The 19,029-nt window shown below is 47.6% G+C and overlaps 1 protein-coding gene across 1 annotated transcript in view; it reads left to right on the forward strand.

Annotated features, from left to right (window-relative positions):
* The first annotated feature begins 588 nt into the window (after positions 1-588).
* LOC124802635 (inactive dipeptidyl peptidase 10-like) overlaps positions 589-19,029 on the forward strand; it is a 398,459-nt gene continuing 380,018 nt past the window's right edge. Inside the window, exon 1 of the mRNA XM_047263532.1 lies at positions 589-2,508. Within this exon, the coding sequence (XP_047119488.1) occupies positions 2,251-2,508 (258 nt within the window). The 5' untranslated portion in view covers positions 589-2,250. The remainder of the gene's footprint in view (positions 2,509-19,029) is intronic.

The following is a 19,029-nucleotide window of genomic DNA, read 5'->3' on the forward strand; positions in this document are numbered from 1 at the left end:
GCGTTTAAGAAGTCATTTCTCTGGAGCTGCATATGCTGTCGGAAGCCTCTGCCATGCGATTCACAGTAGTTTTCAGGGTAAGTATGTAGATGTAGATATAGCCCTGTGTTCTATATGCGGCCCGGCGCACGGCTTTAATACTTAACTTAAAAGATAGCGCAAACTCCGATGCAGAGTATAGTACTTGTTCCGTTTGTAGTAATTTTAGTTTCTCTTGCATCGGACCAGCGACCTTATGGTGTCTCGAACCAATTTAACAGCAGAATGACTCCAGTACGGCTCCACTAAACCATTGTACCGAATGTCGTTCACAACTTGGCCGAAGCCGATCTGTTCAACGTCGTCCTGACAAAGCGTTTTTGTGCGAGGGAACAATGTGGCGCCTGGAAAAACGTACTTCTGTAGCTGAGAGAAAGCTGCTTTTGTGACGGCAACAGGTGTTGTGCCTTATCCGCCGCACCCGACTCGGGTCTCGGCTACTTCCGGCGTGGTTCGTGTGGATTCGCCAGCGAGGGGAGCGAGAGCGACAGCGGGCTACGCCCATTGCCCCGACCGTATAGCTTCAGCCGGCAGTAGGGTCGCGGCTTTAGCGCTGCGCAGGTTGCGTCTGTTCCATGTGAGGCGCGCGGCCTGTCGTTCCCGCGTTTGTAGGTCTGCATTCTGAATCCCTCGGTGCATAGGTCGATTGCCTTCGACCTCTGAAAGATGTGACTCACGGTATAAGTGACTCGTTTCTGCGTTGCGTCTGCTTCATTCGCGCACTTAGTCGACGCCGCTTCTGAATCAATCTGTAACAGTGAGGGAAATCACGCGGAAAATACTGTTACGGAAAGGGGTGGGTCGGTTAAAAACGTACATTCTCTTGGTTGTCGGGCACCTGAGATCGCATCGTAATCCCTACGTAGCAGCTAATTTATATGCCACTTGTAGCGGCATTGCCGAACTTTCCCGTAGAGTGCCACGCTGCACTGCTACAGAAGTACTAGGCATCGTATTTATTCATGGCATAGCTTACTGCTTCTGAAAACAGTAAAAGTACTCGATGTTGGTGATCTTCGTTAATGAAGGAAGTGTTTACGTGCAATAAAGCCCTATATGACCTGTTGCCTTAAGGCAAACTAAAACCGTTCACAAAGTAACTTTCGTTCTTTTACAAGTATTAAAATGTTGTCTAGTTGAGTTTAACTAGTCTCGCTCCTGATTTTGTTTGTTTACCACAACTAAATAACCAACATTTATATTTCGAATGTAGCTAAATGTATAGGGATGTGAAACTCCCTGTCGAATCCGTCGTATTTCTTTAGAAAAGCGGAGATTGCTCCTTGCTTCACTTTGGATTGGGCGGAACTTGCGAAAAAAGTAAAAGACAGAAAAAGATATTTCAAATAGTTGGTAACTCCGCCGTCGCACCCGTGGATCGGTCACTGTAAGAAACATAGAGGTGTATCCATCGTGGACAGAACGGACCGGGCTGTGCGGTTATTCTAAGCGGCCGTTTGGCTCTTCAGTAGTAAGTTATTCGTGTAGTTCTGGAGTAGTGTGTATAAAATCTAGTCCTCATTTGGTTCGTGAAGAAAGCTCAATCTTAGTCCGCGAGTATTTTCGTTCTTTGTTAGATGCAGACAGTTCCCGAAGCCTCGAAACTGGTAATTTCGCGGGCTGAATACGCACGGAAATAAATTGGCGTGCGCTTCTGGAGAGTGCGGGTGGCATTGCTCCAGTTGGCACGCAGCCGCTGCGTCCTTTTGCCCTGGAACCGTACTGCACCAGACCGGACAGCCCACTGCGTAACTCTGCGGAGTCCCAATTCTGTCGGCACCAGCCTGGACCACTAGTACAGTGCGTCCGTTCTCCACGGGACTTAGTTCTCGTCGAATAATCTTAGTTGGAAAACTGGAATCATCATTCCTCCCTACTGTATTTCGTTTTGGTCAGTGATACACCTGAGATTTCAATTATCACTGATCCTTTGAGTTTCAGTAATTGCCCCCAATAAACCAGCGAATACCGATAGCTTTACTGCGCGGGCCACCCACTAGACCCGTCGTCCATCAAGGTGAGCTGAGGCGGCTTCAGCTTGGGCCCCTCTGACCCATTCCGAATACTGAGCTCGCAGCCACAGTGCAGCGAGCGTAGACGCGGTGAAAGCGCGAGGGTAGGACCGTGCCCAGACCCCGGATAGCCATCGGTCCGCTTCGCCTCCCCTCGACCAGCTGCCCGTACGAGCGGCAGCCTCTGTGTCCGCCAGCCATGTCCGCCCGCTGCGAGGACCACGACCCTTACGATGACCCCGACCAGGAGGGCTGCGGCGACTCGGAGGAGACGCTGTCGATGGTGGCGGGCACGACCCTGACGCTGGGCACATCCGACGACCACGACCACGACCAGGACCACGAGCTCCAGCAGCAGCAGCAGGAGACGCCGCGCCGTCGACTCGTCATCCGGTCGCCGCCGCCGCGACGGAGCTCGGCCGTCAAGAAGGTCGTCACCGTCATCAGTCCCACGCAGGTCAGTCCGGCCGCGGGTGCGTCGTCGTCACATCTCGCTCTTACTTTTAAACTCGACAGGCGACTGATCAGAACTCACTGCTAAGTTTATCTTCTTCTTTTTTCGTACATCCATCGTCAACCCCAGATGGATATGGGTCAACAGTTGATGAAAAATTGGGAAGAAATGATAACGCCGTCAGCCGTGTATTTGTATCTTACTTTACTTTAGCAGGTTTTTCCACTTATCAGCAGTTGCCTGTTCTCTAATGTCACAAACTTCCATCCTACCAATGTTCTCCCGATAGACCTATCCTTTCGACGGCTTTGGCTGTAGTTCCCCTCGACGTTACCCTCGGCTCCAAATGGTTCAAATGGCTCTGAGCACTATGGGACTTAACATCTGAGGTCATCAGTCCCCTAGAACTTAGAACTACTTAAACCTAACTAACCTAAGGACATAACACACATCCATGCCCGAGGCAGGATTCGAACCTGCGACCGTAGCAGTCGCGCGGTTCCAGACTGAAGCGCCTAGAACCGCTCGGCCACTCCGGCCGGCCCTCGGCTCCCCTCGGCTTCTTCTCCTTGATGGAGATCATCTGAGCCGACACTGTTGTTCTTCCATCCGACAGACATGTCCATTCCAGCTCAGTGCAGGAGCATCAATACCATCTGTGACTGGTTCCAGGCATCTATCTCCATTCCTACATGTACATTCCTCAGTCTATCCAAGGGAGTCTCTCTCATATTTCGCCGTAACCCGTTCATTCCAAAGCCTCAATTTTCTCCCTTTGTCTCTCGCTCAGTGTATAATACTCTGACCCATATGTCAGATCGCATTCAACCACAGACGCAGCACTACCGCCTTTCTTCGTCTGGATATGTGCCGACTCCAAAAGTAGTTAATGATCTAATAGCCGCGCTCACTCGACTTGTCCTTTGGAATATGTCCACGTCACACTCTTCAGTCTTACCGATTTTGAGCCCAAATACTTGAACACTTACACATTTCTTAACCGGCCAAACTAAAAATCCAAATCCTCACTTTGTTCATTTCCAACAAGATATTCTGTTTTATCCGCATTGACTGTTACTCCCCATTGGTCATAAGTATCCGATGTAAACGTTGATGCTGTACTTTCACACGCTAACTTCTGCACTATCTATTACAACAACCAAGAACAACCTGTAAATACAACTTAATTAAGGTTGGTGACATAGAACATCCTCGTGTTAATCCTTGTTTAAAACTCTCCGATGTCTTACAACCAGCCTCCACAAGTGCCTCATGGTGGTGGTACATCCTTTTTAACAGTTCTATTAACACACCATCCACTCCAACCTTATCCAGTTCTGTGCACAGTAATCTCCTTGCCACAGAATCACAGAATCAATAAACACCAAGTGGATTGATCCAGAATGAGATTTTTCACTCTGCAGCGGAGTGTGAGCTGATATGATACTTCCTGGCGGATTAAAACTGTGTGCCGGACCGAGACTCGAACTCGAGTTCAAGTCTCGGTCTGGCACACAGTTTTAATCTGCCAGGAAGTTTCACCAAGTGGATATCTTGATTTTTTGCGATCATCTTCTTACACATCTGGCATACACAAAATATGTTACCAACGCAGCTTTTCCTAGCAGTAAAACCCCACTGCTCCTGCGATACAACAACCTGCGCGACCTTTTCCAGTCTGTTCTTTACTATCTGTTATTATAGGTTTTCTGTCTTGAGATGACTGCAGTGTAATTAAAAAGATTACACTGCAGTCAGCTCAAGACAGATAACCTATAATAACAAATGGTTCAAATGGCTCGGAGCACTATGGGACTTAATTTATGAGGTCATCAGTCCTCTAGAACTTAGAACTACTTAAACCTAACCAACATAAGGACATCACACATATCCATGCCCGAGGCAGGATTCGAACCTGCGACCGTAGCGGTCACGCTGTTCTAGACTGTAGCGCCTAGAACCGCACGGCCACTCCGGCCGGCCCTATAATAACAGATGTTAACAGCTGGTGCGGAAGATGGCCACACAGACAAACGTATTATGTCCTTTACTATTTTGCTAAACAACCTACTTTATATCTATTTATTTAAAAAAACGATATCGGCGCTCCACTCCACCGTCATTCCGCCCCTCTGTCGGTAAGTAGTGTTTCTATAACCAACTGTATACAATGTCATAAAAAGTTAAGTTGGTTGATGAGTTCTATTGGTAAGATCATGCTTGAGAAGATCTGTGGGCGCCGATTTTTATTCCATTTTATGGCCTTGTGTACAGTTGGTTTACACTGGACTCGCATTCGGGAAGACGACGGTCCAAACTCGAGTCCGACCATCATGATTTAGGTTTTCGGTGATTTTCCTAAATCGCTTCAGACAAATGCCGGAATGGTTCCTTTGAAAGGGTACGTCCGACGTCCTTCCCCATCCTTCCGTAACCTGATGGCCGGCCGTTGTGGCCGAGCGGTTCTAGGTGCTTCAGTCTGGAACCGCGCGACCGCTACGGTCGCAGTGTCGAATCCTGCCTGGGGCATGAGTGTGTGTGATGTCCTTAGGTTAGTTAGGTTTAAGTAATTCTAAGTTCTAGGGGACTCACGACCTCATATGTTAAGTCCCATAGTGCTCAGAGCCATTTGAACCTAACCTGATGGGACTGATAACCTCACTGTTTGGTCCCCTCCCCCAAATCACCAATCAACCAACCAATCAACAGTTGGTTATAAGACCAGTAATTGCGAATAGAGCAGCCTGATGATGGTGGAGTGGACCACCGAAACCGATCGCATTTAAATAAATAGATATATATCCGAAAGAACAGGCATTAAGCGAGGTCTGCAGTTGTGATATATACAGGGTGAGTCAAAAAGAATACCACAACTTTAAAAATGTGTATTTAATGAAAGAAACATAATATAACCTTCTGTTATACATCATTACAAAGAGTATTTAAAAAGGTTTTTTTTCACTCAAAAACAAGTTCAGAGATGTTCAATATGGCCCCCTCCAGACACTCGAGCAATATCAACCCGATACTCCAACTCGTTCCACACTCTCTGTAGCACATCAGGCGTAACAGTTTGGATAGCTGCTGTTATTTCCCGTTTCAAATCATCAATGGTGGCTGGGAGAGGTGGCCGAAACACCATATCCTTAACATACCCCCATAAGAAAAAATCGCAGGGGGTAAGATCAGGGCTTCTTGGAGGCCAGTGATGAAGTGCTCTGTCACGGGCTGCCTGGCAGCCGATCCATCGCCTCAGGTAGTTGACGTAAACTGTTTATACCAACGTTTAATACACCACCTATCAGGAGGTTTAACACCATACTTCGTTCGAAATGCACGCTGAACAACTGTCGTCGATTCACTTCTGCCGTACTCAATAACACAAAAAGCTTTCTGTTGAGCGGTCGCCATCTTAGCATCAACTGACGCTGACGCCTAGTCAACAACGCCTCAAGCGAACAAATGTACAACTAAATGAAACTTTATAGCTCCCTTAATTCGCCGACAGATAGTGCTTAGCTCTGCCTTTTGTCGTTGCAGAGTTTTAAATTCCTAAAGTTGTGGTATTCTTTTTGAATCACCCTGTATTATGTTAATTAAAGGGGCAAGTGGAGGAAAGGAATGGGAAAGACCTAATGAAGTAAGCTGCATCGAGACTTTGTGCGGCATTAGCTGTGACGAGGGAAAATGAGTTTTGGAGCAGAACTGTAGTCCGGGATTTCCTCCATACTAAGCAGTTTCGTTAAGCACTGCGCCACCCAGACAAAGCGTTTGTCGTAAAAACGCGAACTATCTCGGTCGGCTCGCTCCCCAGGCAACTCCCCTTCCCACCCAGAGCCACCTATCCGTTGTCCCCGTCCATGCCCTCTATGCACGCTAATTTTAGATTCCTACTGGAGGTCGAACATAAATCTGCATCTGCACATAAGGTTGCTGCATGCATAATAATTGCAAATGGTTCAAATGGTTCTAAGCACTATGGGACTTAACATCTGAGGTCATCAGTCCCCTAGACTTAGAACTACTTAAACCTAACTAACCTAAGGATATCACACATATCCATTCCCGAGGGTGGATTCGAACCTGCGACCGTAGCAGCAGCACGGTTCCGGACTGAAGCGCCTAGAACCGCTCGGCCACAGCGGCCGGCGATAATTACAATTCCTGCGTGGTGTCTGTTGTTTCAGACAGGTCCAGAAGGACTGACACCATGTATTCATACAAATGATTCACATCGACAGTCAATGAACCTACAACCATCATTGTGGATGCACATTTACGTTAGACCTCTGGGAGTATAAAATGATCGAGCATGGAGGACATGTATGGGAACAGCGGACAGTTGGCGCTAGGGGGGAATGTTAGTTGTCCGAGGAGCGTGCCGAGATAGTCCGCAGATTTGTGATAAATTCTGTGTCCGGATGGAACAGTGGTTAACGTAACTACCCAGTGAACAAGAAATCCCAGCTTCGAATCCCGCTCTAGCACACATTTCCAATCGTCGCCGCTGATTCCGTACAAGTCTCGATGCAGCTGACATCATTATTTCCCTGTCTTTCCTTTCCTTCCTCCTCCCTTCCCCTTCAATTTACATAATAATAATCCTGTCTCTGAACTGTGTAAACTTTGTTCAGTGCGTGATCAAATTCTGTTTGTGTATGATGTTTTCTGAGGCGGAAATTAGAGGCGAACTCCGAATCTGCGTAAAGGAGCGTGGGGAACTTCCTAAATATCACACCAGGCCGGCAGGTGCATACACGGGGTCGTTAACCCCCGCGCGGGTTCGATCCAGGTCTGACTCACCTTCCAGCCTCGCAAGATAAGTGCGCAGCATGCTGCGCTGTACCAGCTGCTTAATCCTTCTCCGTCTCTCTCCCATAATTTCGTCCCACAATATTCTCAGCCAGTCTCAGTTTCAGTTTCGTAATGGTAACGACCTGAACTCCTGTCTTTTCTGTTATCGATATGTTTGATTTAATGTTCCTTCTTGTTATGCCAACATGCATCCGTCCACTGGCTGTTGAACAATCCTCAATCTTTCAACTGTTTCCACTTTCGGCATCCATGTGTAACTTCCGCACTTTAGCACTAGCCGTATCATACTAATCCTTAATACTAGTTATGTAACTATTTGTATACATAAATATAGTTTTTTTTTCTTATTTTAAATCAATTGTTTTAGCGAAGAAATTTTATTCAGCTGTGGCATTCTACTTGTGGTATATTCCTCACGTTGCTTTTATACTGGCGGATTCGTTTCTTCTGACATTTAGTGGTCCTTTCTGCCTTGTTGGAAACTCTGTGTACGTCAGGTAGTGTATTTGTTTATTCTTAAGGCGTATTCTGTGCCAAGAGATCTATCTATTCGTGCAACAGGTCCCCCAAGTATTTACATCCGGCCAGAAGTGATATGTCGTCCGCGAACCTAAACAGCCGGCCGGGGTGCCCGAGCGGTTCTAGGCGCTACAGTCTGGAACCGCGCGACAGCTACGGTCGCAGGTTCAAAAAATGGCTCCGAGCACTATGGGACTTAACTTCTGAGGTCATGAGTCCCCTAGAACTTAAACCTAACTAACCTAAGGACATCACACACACCCATGCCCGAGGCAGGACTCGACACTGGGACGTAGCGGTCGCGCGGTTCCAGACTGTAGCGCCTACAACCGCTCGGCCAGCGCGGCCGGCTAAACAGGTTCGTCTCTTCTGACATTTAGGGGTCCTTTCTGCATTACGTTGGGGTCACTGGGTACGGCTGGTAGTGTTTTTCTTTATTCTTAAACCTTATACTGTGCTAAGAGAACTATCTATTCGTGCAACAGGTCCCCCAAGTATTTACATACGGCCAAAGTGCTACATCGTCCGCGAACCTAAACATTAATCTCTATTCGCCGTGCACTTTTATTTTTCTTCCGATATTTTCCTTCGCGTCTTTGATCGCTTCTTCGGCGTAAAACTTGAACAACAGTTGTAATAATTTTTAACCCTGCCTTACGCCGTCCTTAACACAAGTTCATCTTCTTGAGTTCTCACTTTCATTACTCCCATTTCGGTTTCGTTCTGAGAGATATCGTATTTACTTATATTTTACTTATTATTGCTTACAATTTCAACTCCCGCTACCTTGACTCTAAAAATACAAAGGAAATAAAGGTAGACGCTCACTTGACGTCATTTGTTGGAGTAGCTTGATTTACTTGCACTGACATAGGTTCCTTAAACTCTCTTCTTGGAGCAGATGGAACAAATATTTTTTTTAAAAAACGGGGAAACACCCAAAACTCTTAAACCACGATATAACATTTGTTAATTATCTACATTACCATCGGAGCAGATGATTTACTGGCAGTTCCCAATCTCAACCACTGGGACACATTACATTTAAGAAAATATATTCTTCAGGAAACACCTGTTTCGGAATTATATATCCGTGACCTAAGCTACCATAACTTACACCTATGCAAGTGATTTCCCGATTTCTGGTGACAACAACCTAAATCTCTAGAACCGAAGTTATAGGAAACCTGTACTACCTCCAGACAGTCTCGAAACCACCGCGTGGCGGGCATGAGATCGGACCACAGATGACCTATCTGTTGTCCACTGACGCAGTGGAGTCAATCAATGGAACCTATCAGATCCGCCACACCAACCCCTCACCCCACCCACTCCCATCCACCCGCAGCCTGCTCTTATTGGGAGACCCACATCCGTCATACATTCATTCTGCTGCTTCTAATATAGCTCCAGAGTTGCTGGTCATACATCCACTGTTTCTGGTCCTCCTCTTTGAAGGAATTAATTCCGGCTTCGGTGAATCCCCAGTGATATTCATTCACTCACAGTATTCACTTAAAATTGGATATCCTCTTAACAGCGCATTTATTTTTAAATATTTTCTAAGTTCCGTCCCAGATACCTTATCTGCTACTTCGTTCACCAGGTCTCATTTGTCTCCATCTCTAACTTTATCAATCAGTGTACCAGTGCCCATTACTAGTGACCGCAAATCTTCGTAGGTGGGGTACTTAAGTGTGATATGGTCTGGTGTACCAATGTCACATGTACACATACACTCCTGGAAATGGAAAAAAGAACACATTGACACCGGTGTGTCAGACCCACCATACTTGCTCCGGACACTGCGAGAGGGCTGTACAAGCAATGATCACACGCACGGCACAGCGGACACACCACGAACCGCGGTGTTGGCCGTCGAATGGCGCTAGCTGCGCAGCATTTGTGCACCGCCGCCGTCAGTGTCAGCCAGTTTGCCGTGGCATACGGAGCTCCATCGCAGTCTTTAACACTGGTAGCATGCCGCGACAGCGGGGACGTGAACCGTATGTGCAGTTGACGGACTTTGAGCGAGGGCGTATAGTGGGCATGCGGGAGGCCGGGTGGACGTACCGCCGAATTGCTCAACACGTGCGGCGTGAGGTCTCCACAGTACATCGATGTTGTCCCCAGTGGTCGGCGGAAGGTGCACGTGCCCGTCGACCTGGGACCGGACCGCAGCGACGCACGGATGCACGCCAAGACCGTAGGATCCTACGCAGTGCCGTAGGGGACCGCACCGCCACTTCCCAGCAAATGAGGGACACTGTTGCTCCTGGGGTATCGGCGAGGACCATTCGCAACCGTCTCCATGAAGCTGGGCTACGGTCCCGCACACCGTTAGGCCGTCTTCCGCTCACGCCCCAACATCGTGCAGCCCGCCTCCAGTGGTGTCGCGACAGGCGTGAATGGAGGGACGAATGGAGACGTGTCGTCTTCAGCGATGAGAGTCGCTTCTGCCTTGGTGCCAATGATGGTCGTATGCGTGTTTGGCGCCGTGCAGGTGAGCGCCACAATCAGGACTGCATACGACCGAGGCACACAGGGCCAACACCCGGCATCATGGTGTGGGGAGCGATCTCCTACACTGGCCGTACACCACTGGTGATCATCGAGGGGACACTGAATAGTGCACGGTACATCCAAACCGTCATCGAACCCATCGTTCTACCATTCCTAGACCGGCAAGGGAACTTGCTGTTCCAACAGGACAATGCACATCCGCATGTATCCCGTGCCACCCAACGTGCTCTAGAAGGTGTAAGTCAACTACCCTGGCCAGCAAGATCTCCGATCTGTCCCCCATTGAGCATGTTTGGGACTGGATGAAGCGTCGTCTCACGCGGTCTGCACGTCCAGCACGAACGCTGGTCCAACTGAGGCGCCAGGTGGAAATGGCATGGCAAGCCGTTCCACAGGACTACATCCAGCATCTCTACGATCGTCTCCATGGGAGAATAGCAGCCTGCATTGCTGCGAAAGGTGGATATACACTGTACTAGTGCCGACATTGTGCATGCTCTGTTGCCTGTGTCTATGTGCCTGTGGTTCTGTCAGTGTGATCATGTGATGTATCTGACCCCAGGAATGTGTCAATAAAGTTTCCCCTTCCTGGGACAATGAATTCACGGTGTTCTTATTTCAATTTCCAGGAGTGTATTTGTCACACGTTTCTATATCCTATCAAATACTGAGGGTATTGTTAATGGCCTTTCAGGCAGCGAATCACGCCTCCAGATGGATTTACGTGGCCAAAGTGCATCCTCTCCTACACCTTTGGAATACTACATACCCTGCGACCTGTCGTGATATTGTGTCAGGCTCTTTGCCGCTTATGCTTTTTATATAATTTTAGCACTGGTTTGATTGTTGTGGGGACCACAGTGCGATCCAGAGGCGGTCAGTGTCTTCAGCGACCGCCGAGTTAACGGCGAGCTTCCCTCTCCCATGCAAATACAGCGGTCAAGGCTGATTTGCGTCCGAGCGGGAGATTGCAATCAGTGGTCCACTGTTTAGACGGAGGGGATCCGACAGCCGATCAGTTCCAGTCATTGCACCAGGAAGGTTCGATCGCGTCCACATTGTTACTTTGTGCCAGGAACGGCTCTCAATGAGGGAGGTGTCCAGGCGTCTCGGAGTAAACCGAAGCGATGTTGTCCGGACATGGAGGAGATACAGAAGGACAGGAACTGTCCATGACATGCCTCGCTCAGGTCGTCCGAGGGCTACTATTGCACTACTACTGCAGTGGATGACCGCTACCTACGGATTATGGCTCGGAGGAACCCTGACAGCAACGCCACCATGTTGAATACTGCTTTTCGTGCAGCCACAGGACTTCGTGTTACGGCTCAAACTGTGCGCAGTAGACTCCCGACGCCCATGACGAAGTCCATATTTGCAACCACGACACCATGCAGTGCGGTACAGATGGGCCCAACAACATGTCGAGTGGACCGCTCAGGATTGGCAAGACGTTCTCTTCACCGATGAGTGTCGCTTATGCCTTCAACCAGAAAATCGTCGGAGACGTGTTTGGAGGCAACTCGGTCAGGCTGAACGCCTTACACACGCCGTCTAGCGAATGCAATGAGGTGGAGGTTCCCTGCTGTTTTGGGGTGGCACTATGTGGGGCCGACGTACGCCGCTGATGGTCATGGAAGGCGCCGTAATGGCTGCACGATACGTGAATGCCATCCTCCGACCGATAGTGCAACTATATCGGCAGCGTATTGGCGAGGCATTCGTCTTCATGGACGCCAATTCGCGCCCCCATCGTGCACATGGTGACTTCCTTCAGGATAACGATATCGCTCGACTAGAGTGGCTAGCGCGTATCCCAGACATGAATCCTATCGTACATGCCTGGGACAGATGGACGACGTGACCCACCAACTACTCTGAGGGATCTACGCCGAATCGCTGTTGAGGAGTGGGACAATCCCGACCAACAGGGCCTTGATGAACTTGCGGATAGTATGCCACGACGAATACAGGCATGCATCAATGCAAGAAGACGTGCTACTGGGTTTTAGAGGTACCAGTCTGTACAGCAATTTGGACCACCACCTCTGAAGGTCTCGTTGTATGGTGGTACAACACGTAATGTGTGGTTTTCATGAGCAATAAAAAGGGCGGAAATGATGTTTATGTAGATCTCTATTCCAATTTTCTGTTCAGGTTCCAAAATTCTTGGAACCGAGGTGATGCAAAACTTTTTTCGATGTGTGTATAAGAAACTGTCCTCAGTTTCAATATGCTATACGTCTTTTGTGGAATAGGTGTAACGAGAAACCAGGTGTCCGCCGATTGGCCAATGTCTACCGCCTCCCTTTGATCCACAGAGAAAATGTTTTGCACTTCCTGGCTCTCCCATTTGGTTGCTGAGTTCCGGAAGGTAAAGACGAGTTTTTCGTGCAACCCGGGAATGCAGCATATAGTATTAATGCGTACATTCCAAAACTAGCCCAAGGCAGTGTTATAGGGTCGTTACTGTTTTCATTGTAGAGGATGTTTAAAAATGTCACGCACTCCTACGGAAGGTAATATTGCTCAGAAACAGAAGAACAGTCCTCGTAATTATAAGTCTAGAAATCACTACCTGTCGAGATATCGGCCGTGTTACCTGCGACAGATAATGTGTAGTATTCTTCGGGGTAGATCGTCTTATTGTTGCTATTCAGTGCAAATGTCTGAATGATTGTAATCTTCGGGACACTGATGGTGCACAAAGACAACGACTGTGGTTTATGCTCGAAGGAGCACTGCACCGTTTCGTGGGCAATAGATTGGCGGAGGAAGTGCGGTTGCAAGACCTCCTTGTCTGCCCCAAGTTGAATCCGTTGGCTCCCTGGCTGTGGGGTCATTTAAAGATATTCGTACATGCCCAACCCATCAACAAATCGACAATGTGTAATTATAGGAGTGTTTGATCAATGCATGTGACGCAAACTAAATGTATCCAAGTGTATTTGAAGAGCATGTGACTCACTGCGAAGAAGGGCGAAGGATGTTTCAGGATGCATGGTAAACACATGCAGCACTGCTCATGGTGTCTGGTTCTATGTAGCAGACAAATGGGAGTGAGAGGACAGTCGCCCAACATCCCAACAGGTACTGGTTTCCGCACATAAATTTCTTGGAACTTGTTTTCGTTTTGACCAACACTACTTCCTATGGGCATATGTGATACTTTTTTTAAAACGCGCTGTATGTGAATGATGTGCTAAATGTTCAAAATTCCGTGACGGTGCTGTTCTACATAAGAAGTTCAAATCAACAGAAAATTGTTCCCTGCTTCGTGCTGGCATTGGCAGTTGACCCTCATCGTAAATAAATGTAACGAACTGCACGCAAATACTCAGAAAGATCAGTAAATATTTTATGAATAAAAGTCCTTTGTCTATCTGTAGTTCGGTTTTTGGATTTTTATGACTGATACGTATTTCTGCGCGAAAACCCCACCATCAGGATTTACACCATTTACATCAAGGTGTCCATCTTGAACTAGTGAAACAGTCGCATCTGAGAGATGTTATTGTTGTTATACAGAATGGTCGACAATTATTATTACAGGTTTCTAGGTAACTTAGTCCTTCCTAGAGGGACTTAGTAGATCATGTTTGGATAAGGAGCCTATCTCCCGAAATATATGATCTGGATATAAAATTAGCTTGAAAATCGAATTAATTTCAATTCTTCTGTTTCACGGCACGCACACAGCGGATACAATGAAGTCTGACCTGTGTGCTTTACACGAGCCCATGGACTGGGAAATGTTTCGAGCGCTCGTCCTCGGGTCCTCTTCTTTGTGACACGTGACATCCTCTTCAAAGTAGACAGTACGGCGCGTCCGTGGAAGACACAGTCAGAACTCCTACTTGTGAGTGCGAATGTGAATGTTTCTCGCAGCCACTGTTGTAGAAAAATAATGACAATAGGGACTGACGACAGCAAATTATTCCGTCTGTATGCATACCGTGAAGTCGTAGACTTGAAAGTGATCGTATCTTCAAACTTATTTTATATGCAAACGGCACATTTGCGTGCATCGTTCCTTCCCAAAACTCAATCTACTAAGTGCTGTCTACAACCGCGAGAAACTTGTAATATGACTTGTGAACCACACTGTATATTTTTTTGTTTTTTAAACCATGAGTTTACTTTTATATATGAGAAGAATATACCTCAGGTACGACTAAGTCGCCGGTTCAAGACGGAAATCCTCAACTGAATGCTGAAACTCTTGATAATGGAGCTTTCGCTCCGAAATACACTACTGGCCATTAAAATTGCTACACCACGAAGATGACGTGCTACAGACGCGAAATTTAACCCACAGGAAGAAGATGCTATGATATGCAAATGATTAGCTTTTCAGAGCATTCACACAAGGTTGGCGCCGGTGGCGACACCTACAACGTGCTGACATGAGGAAAGCTTCCAACCGACCTCTCATAAACAAACAGCAGTTGACGCGGCGTTGCGCGGTGAAACGTTGTTGTGATGCCTGGTGTAAGGAGAAGAAATGCGTACCATCACGTTTCCGACTTTGATAAAGGTCGGATTGTAGACTATCGCGATTGCGATTTATCGTATCGCGACATTGCTGCTCGCGTTGGTCAAGATCCAATGACTGTTAGCAGAATATGGAATCAGTGGGTTCAGGAGGGTAATACGGAACGCCATGCTGGATCCCAACGGCCTCGTATCACTAGCAGTCGAGATGACAGGCATCTTATCCACATCGCTGTAACTGATCGTGCAGCCACGTCTCGATCCCTGAGTCAGCAGATGGGGACGTTTGCAAGACAACAACCATCTGCACGAACAGTTCGACGACGTTTGCAGCAGCATGGACTAACAGCTCGGAGACCATGGCTGCGGTTACCGTTGACGCTGCATCACAGACAGGAGCGCCTGCGATGGTGTACTCAGCGACGAACCTGGGTGCACGAATGGCAAAACGGACGAATCCTAGTTCTGATGGTCGCATCCGTGTTTGGCGACATCGTGGAGAACGCACATTGGAAGCGTGTATTCGCCATCGCCATACTGGCGTATCACCCAGCGTGATGGTATGGGGTGCCATTGGTTACCCGTCTCGGTCACCTCTTGTTCGCATTGACGGCACTTTGAACAGTTGACGCTACATTTCAGATGCATTACGACCCGTGGCTCTACCCTTCATTCGATCCCTGCGAAACCCTACATTTTAGCAGGATAACACACGACTGCATGTTGCAGGTCGTGTACGGGCCTTTCTGGATACAGAAAATGTTCGACTGCTGCCCTGGCCAGCACATTCTCCAGATGTCTCACCAATTGAAAACGTCTGGTCAATGGTGGCCGAGCAACTGGCTCGTCACAATACGCCAGTCACTACTCTTGATGAACTGTGGTATCGTGTTGAAGCTGCATGGGCAGCTGTACCTGTACACGCCATCCAAGCTCTGTTTGACTCATGCGCAGGCGTATCAAGGCCGTTATTACGACCTGAGGTGGTTGTTCTGGGAACTGTTTCCAAAATGTAATCACATGTCAGTTCTAGTATAATATAATTGTCCAATTAATACCCGTTTATTATCTGCATTTATTCTTGGTGTAGCAATTTTAATGGCCAGTAGCTTACATATTGTAAACAAAAATACAAAAAACTAAATCCAGTAGTCGAATGACTTTATTCATAAAATATATACCTTCTACTGCTGCTTGTGCCGACGTAAAAGCATTATGAAAAAATGGACGCATTACTGCTAGATTGCATTACAGGCGATTATTAGTCAGTGAGATTCGCAACAACCACAAAATAAAAGATGACAATTATTGAACTATATGAAATTAAATCGTCGTAGCTTCTGAACGGTTTACGTTAGGACGTTCAAACTTTACTGTTGGCCGCGAGGCATGATGGGAATTAGTATACGCAGGCGTACGCGCCTTGTTGTCGTCGGTCATTTGCACGTGAAAATGTCACGGTACAGCGTGTCTGAGCGTTCTGCGCTTGTGGAGGCCTATTATGCTAGCAATAACAGCCCAACTGCGGCTTAAATGAAGTTTGCTGCCGAGTTCAAGCTGAAGACAACCGGTCCAAGTGTGCTAACAATCAAAAATTTTATTCGCAACTTTGAGAGAACGGGTAGTGTTCATCATGACACTGTTGGCAATGTCGTGTACCCAGAATGGATGAAAACGCCTGAATCATTGAGAAGACGTGCGCTGTGTTTCAAACCAGCTCCAGAAAATCGATCAGACGAGCTGCGCAACAAGAGGGAATCAACAGCGACAAATTGTTGTTGATGACCGCATCTCTTCCTATGCAAAATTCAAACCCATCAGCCATTAAGCCCCAAGGAATAGCGGTTGTGTTTCGCGAACACTATTGTCTACAGAACTGACGAACAGGACTTTGATGTGAATATGGTTTGCTTTAGCGGCGAAGCCGACTTTCCTTTGGATGGGTTCGTCAATAAGCAAAACTGGTGCATTTGGCGATCTGAGAATCCACATTTCGCGATCTGGAAGTCTCTTCACCCTCATCAGGTGACTGTGTGGTGTGCAATGTCCACTCACGTAATAATCAGTGTTATATTCCTTGACGGCACGGTGACTACCGGACGGTACGTGAAGGTTTTGGAAGATGATTTCACCCCCATTATCCAAAGTGACCTCGATTTAGATACGATGTTGTTCTTGCAAGACGGAGCTCGACCCCATCGAAGCAGGAGAGTGTTTGGTGTCCTGGAGGAGCACTTTGGGGACCGCACTCTGGCTCTGGGGTACCCAGAGACCACTGCCTTGGGTCTCGATTGGCTACCATATTCTCCAGATCTGAACACATGCGACACCTTTTTGTGGGGCTATGTTAAAGACAAGGTGTACAGCAATAACCCCAAAACCAATGCTGAGCTGAATACAGCCATTCAGGAGTTTATCTACAGCATCGATGTCATGCAAAATTTCGCTATTCGTCGGCGCCACATCATGGCCAGTGACGGCACCCATATCGAACTTGTCATAACCTAAATCCGAATATCTGTAGTGACGATTACATGTTGAATAAAGCGTATGCGAGTCGTAGTTTGTAACTAATTTACGTTTTTTATATAGTTCAATAATTGTCACCCTGTACGAGGTTTGTCCGGAAAATACGTATAAAAGTTGAATAATGTCTTTATGTTACAAGTTGAAGTCACCGCCAGGTGGGACTACTGCTGTTATCAATCCCATAAACGCTCAGTTCGAGTCAGAGCACTCTGCGTGAAGGTGGGAGTGTGCGGCAGCTTGTTGACAGTTACCCTTTTCCACCTGCCGTCAGCACGGAGCTCTCTCTGATTGAGGAACAGCGCGTCAACATCAAGTTTCTTGTAAAGCTAGGTAAGAATGGCCGTGACATTTTTGAGTGTTTGAAACAGGTTTACGGAGACAATTCTCTGAAGGAACCAACCGTGAACAAGCCCGCATCTCGTGGTCGTGCGGTAGCGTTCTCGCTTCCCACGCCCGGGTTCCCGGGTTCGATTCCCGGCGGGGTCAGGGATTTTCTCTGCCTCGTGATGGCTGGGTGTTGTGTGCTGTCCTTAGGTTAGTTAGGTTTAAGTAGTTCTAAGTTCTAGGGGTCTGGTGACCATAGATGTTAAGTCCCATAGTGCTCAGGGCCATTTAGCCAACCGTGAACAAGTGGTTAAAAAGGTTCCGGGATGGCCGAGAAGAAGTGAACGATGACCCTCGCCCAGGACGTCCGTCGACATCGAGTTCCGATGCAAATGTTGAACGAATTCGGGCTCGTGTTCTTAAAGACCGTAGATTGACGGTCAGAATGATTGCTGACGAGCTGTCAATCCCCAAAACAACCGTTCACGAAATCCTGACACAAAAACTTGCAATGAAGAAATTGTGTGGGAAAATCGTACCGAAGCTCTTGACGCCAGAACAGAAAGCAAAGAGGGTTGAATGCTGTGAGGATTGGTTGGAAACAGAGGAACGAGGGGACTTTCTCAACCGAGTCATCACCGGAGACGAGTCCTGGTTTTACGAATTCGATGTGGAGCTCAAATCTCAAAGCAAGGAATGGAAACCAGCAGGAGAACTGAGAACAAAAAAGTCGCAAAAATGAAGGTCCAATGTGAAGACAATGTTGATCGTTTTCTTTGATTCTAGGGGCATTGTCCACAAGGAATTTGTCCCTCCCGGCCAGAGAGTGAACGGAAATATTTACGGTGAAGTTCTGACATGTCTCAGAGCTCGTGTGGCCCGAGTTCGACCGGAGTTGGCAAAAGGGGGCAGGTGGATCCTTCATCACGACAATGCGCCCGCTCACACATCGCCCGTTGTGCGCGAGTTTTTGGCCCGAAGGTCAACCACCGTGACAGACCACCCGCCTTATTCACCCGATTTAGCCCCGTTTGACTTCTTCATGTTCCCGAAATGCAAAATGGTGCTTCGGGGGCGGCACTTGGGAGACGTGGAAGACATCAAGGCGGAAACGACACAGCAACTGAACATCACAACTGAAGACTTTCAGCAATGTTATCAACAGTGGAAACGGCACTGGCAGAAGTGTATCGCGTCTCAGGGCGAGTACTTTGAGGGAGACCATATTGTAATACCCGAATAATTATAAAATAAAGTTATTATTCAACTTTTATACGTACTTTCCGGACAAACCTCGTACTTAGAAATGGCAATCTAGGG

Source organism: Schistocerca piceifrons, chromosome 6 (assembly GCF_021461385.2).
Source record: "Schistocerca piceifrons isolate TAMUIC-IGC-003096 chromosome 6, iqSchPice1.1, whole genome shotgun sequence".
NCBI classification, from domain to species: Eukaryota; Metazoa; Arthropoda; class Insecta; order Orthoptera; family Acrididae; genus Schistocerca; species Schistocerca piceifrons.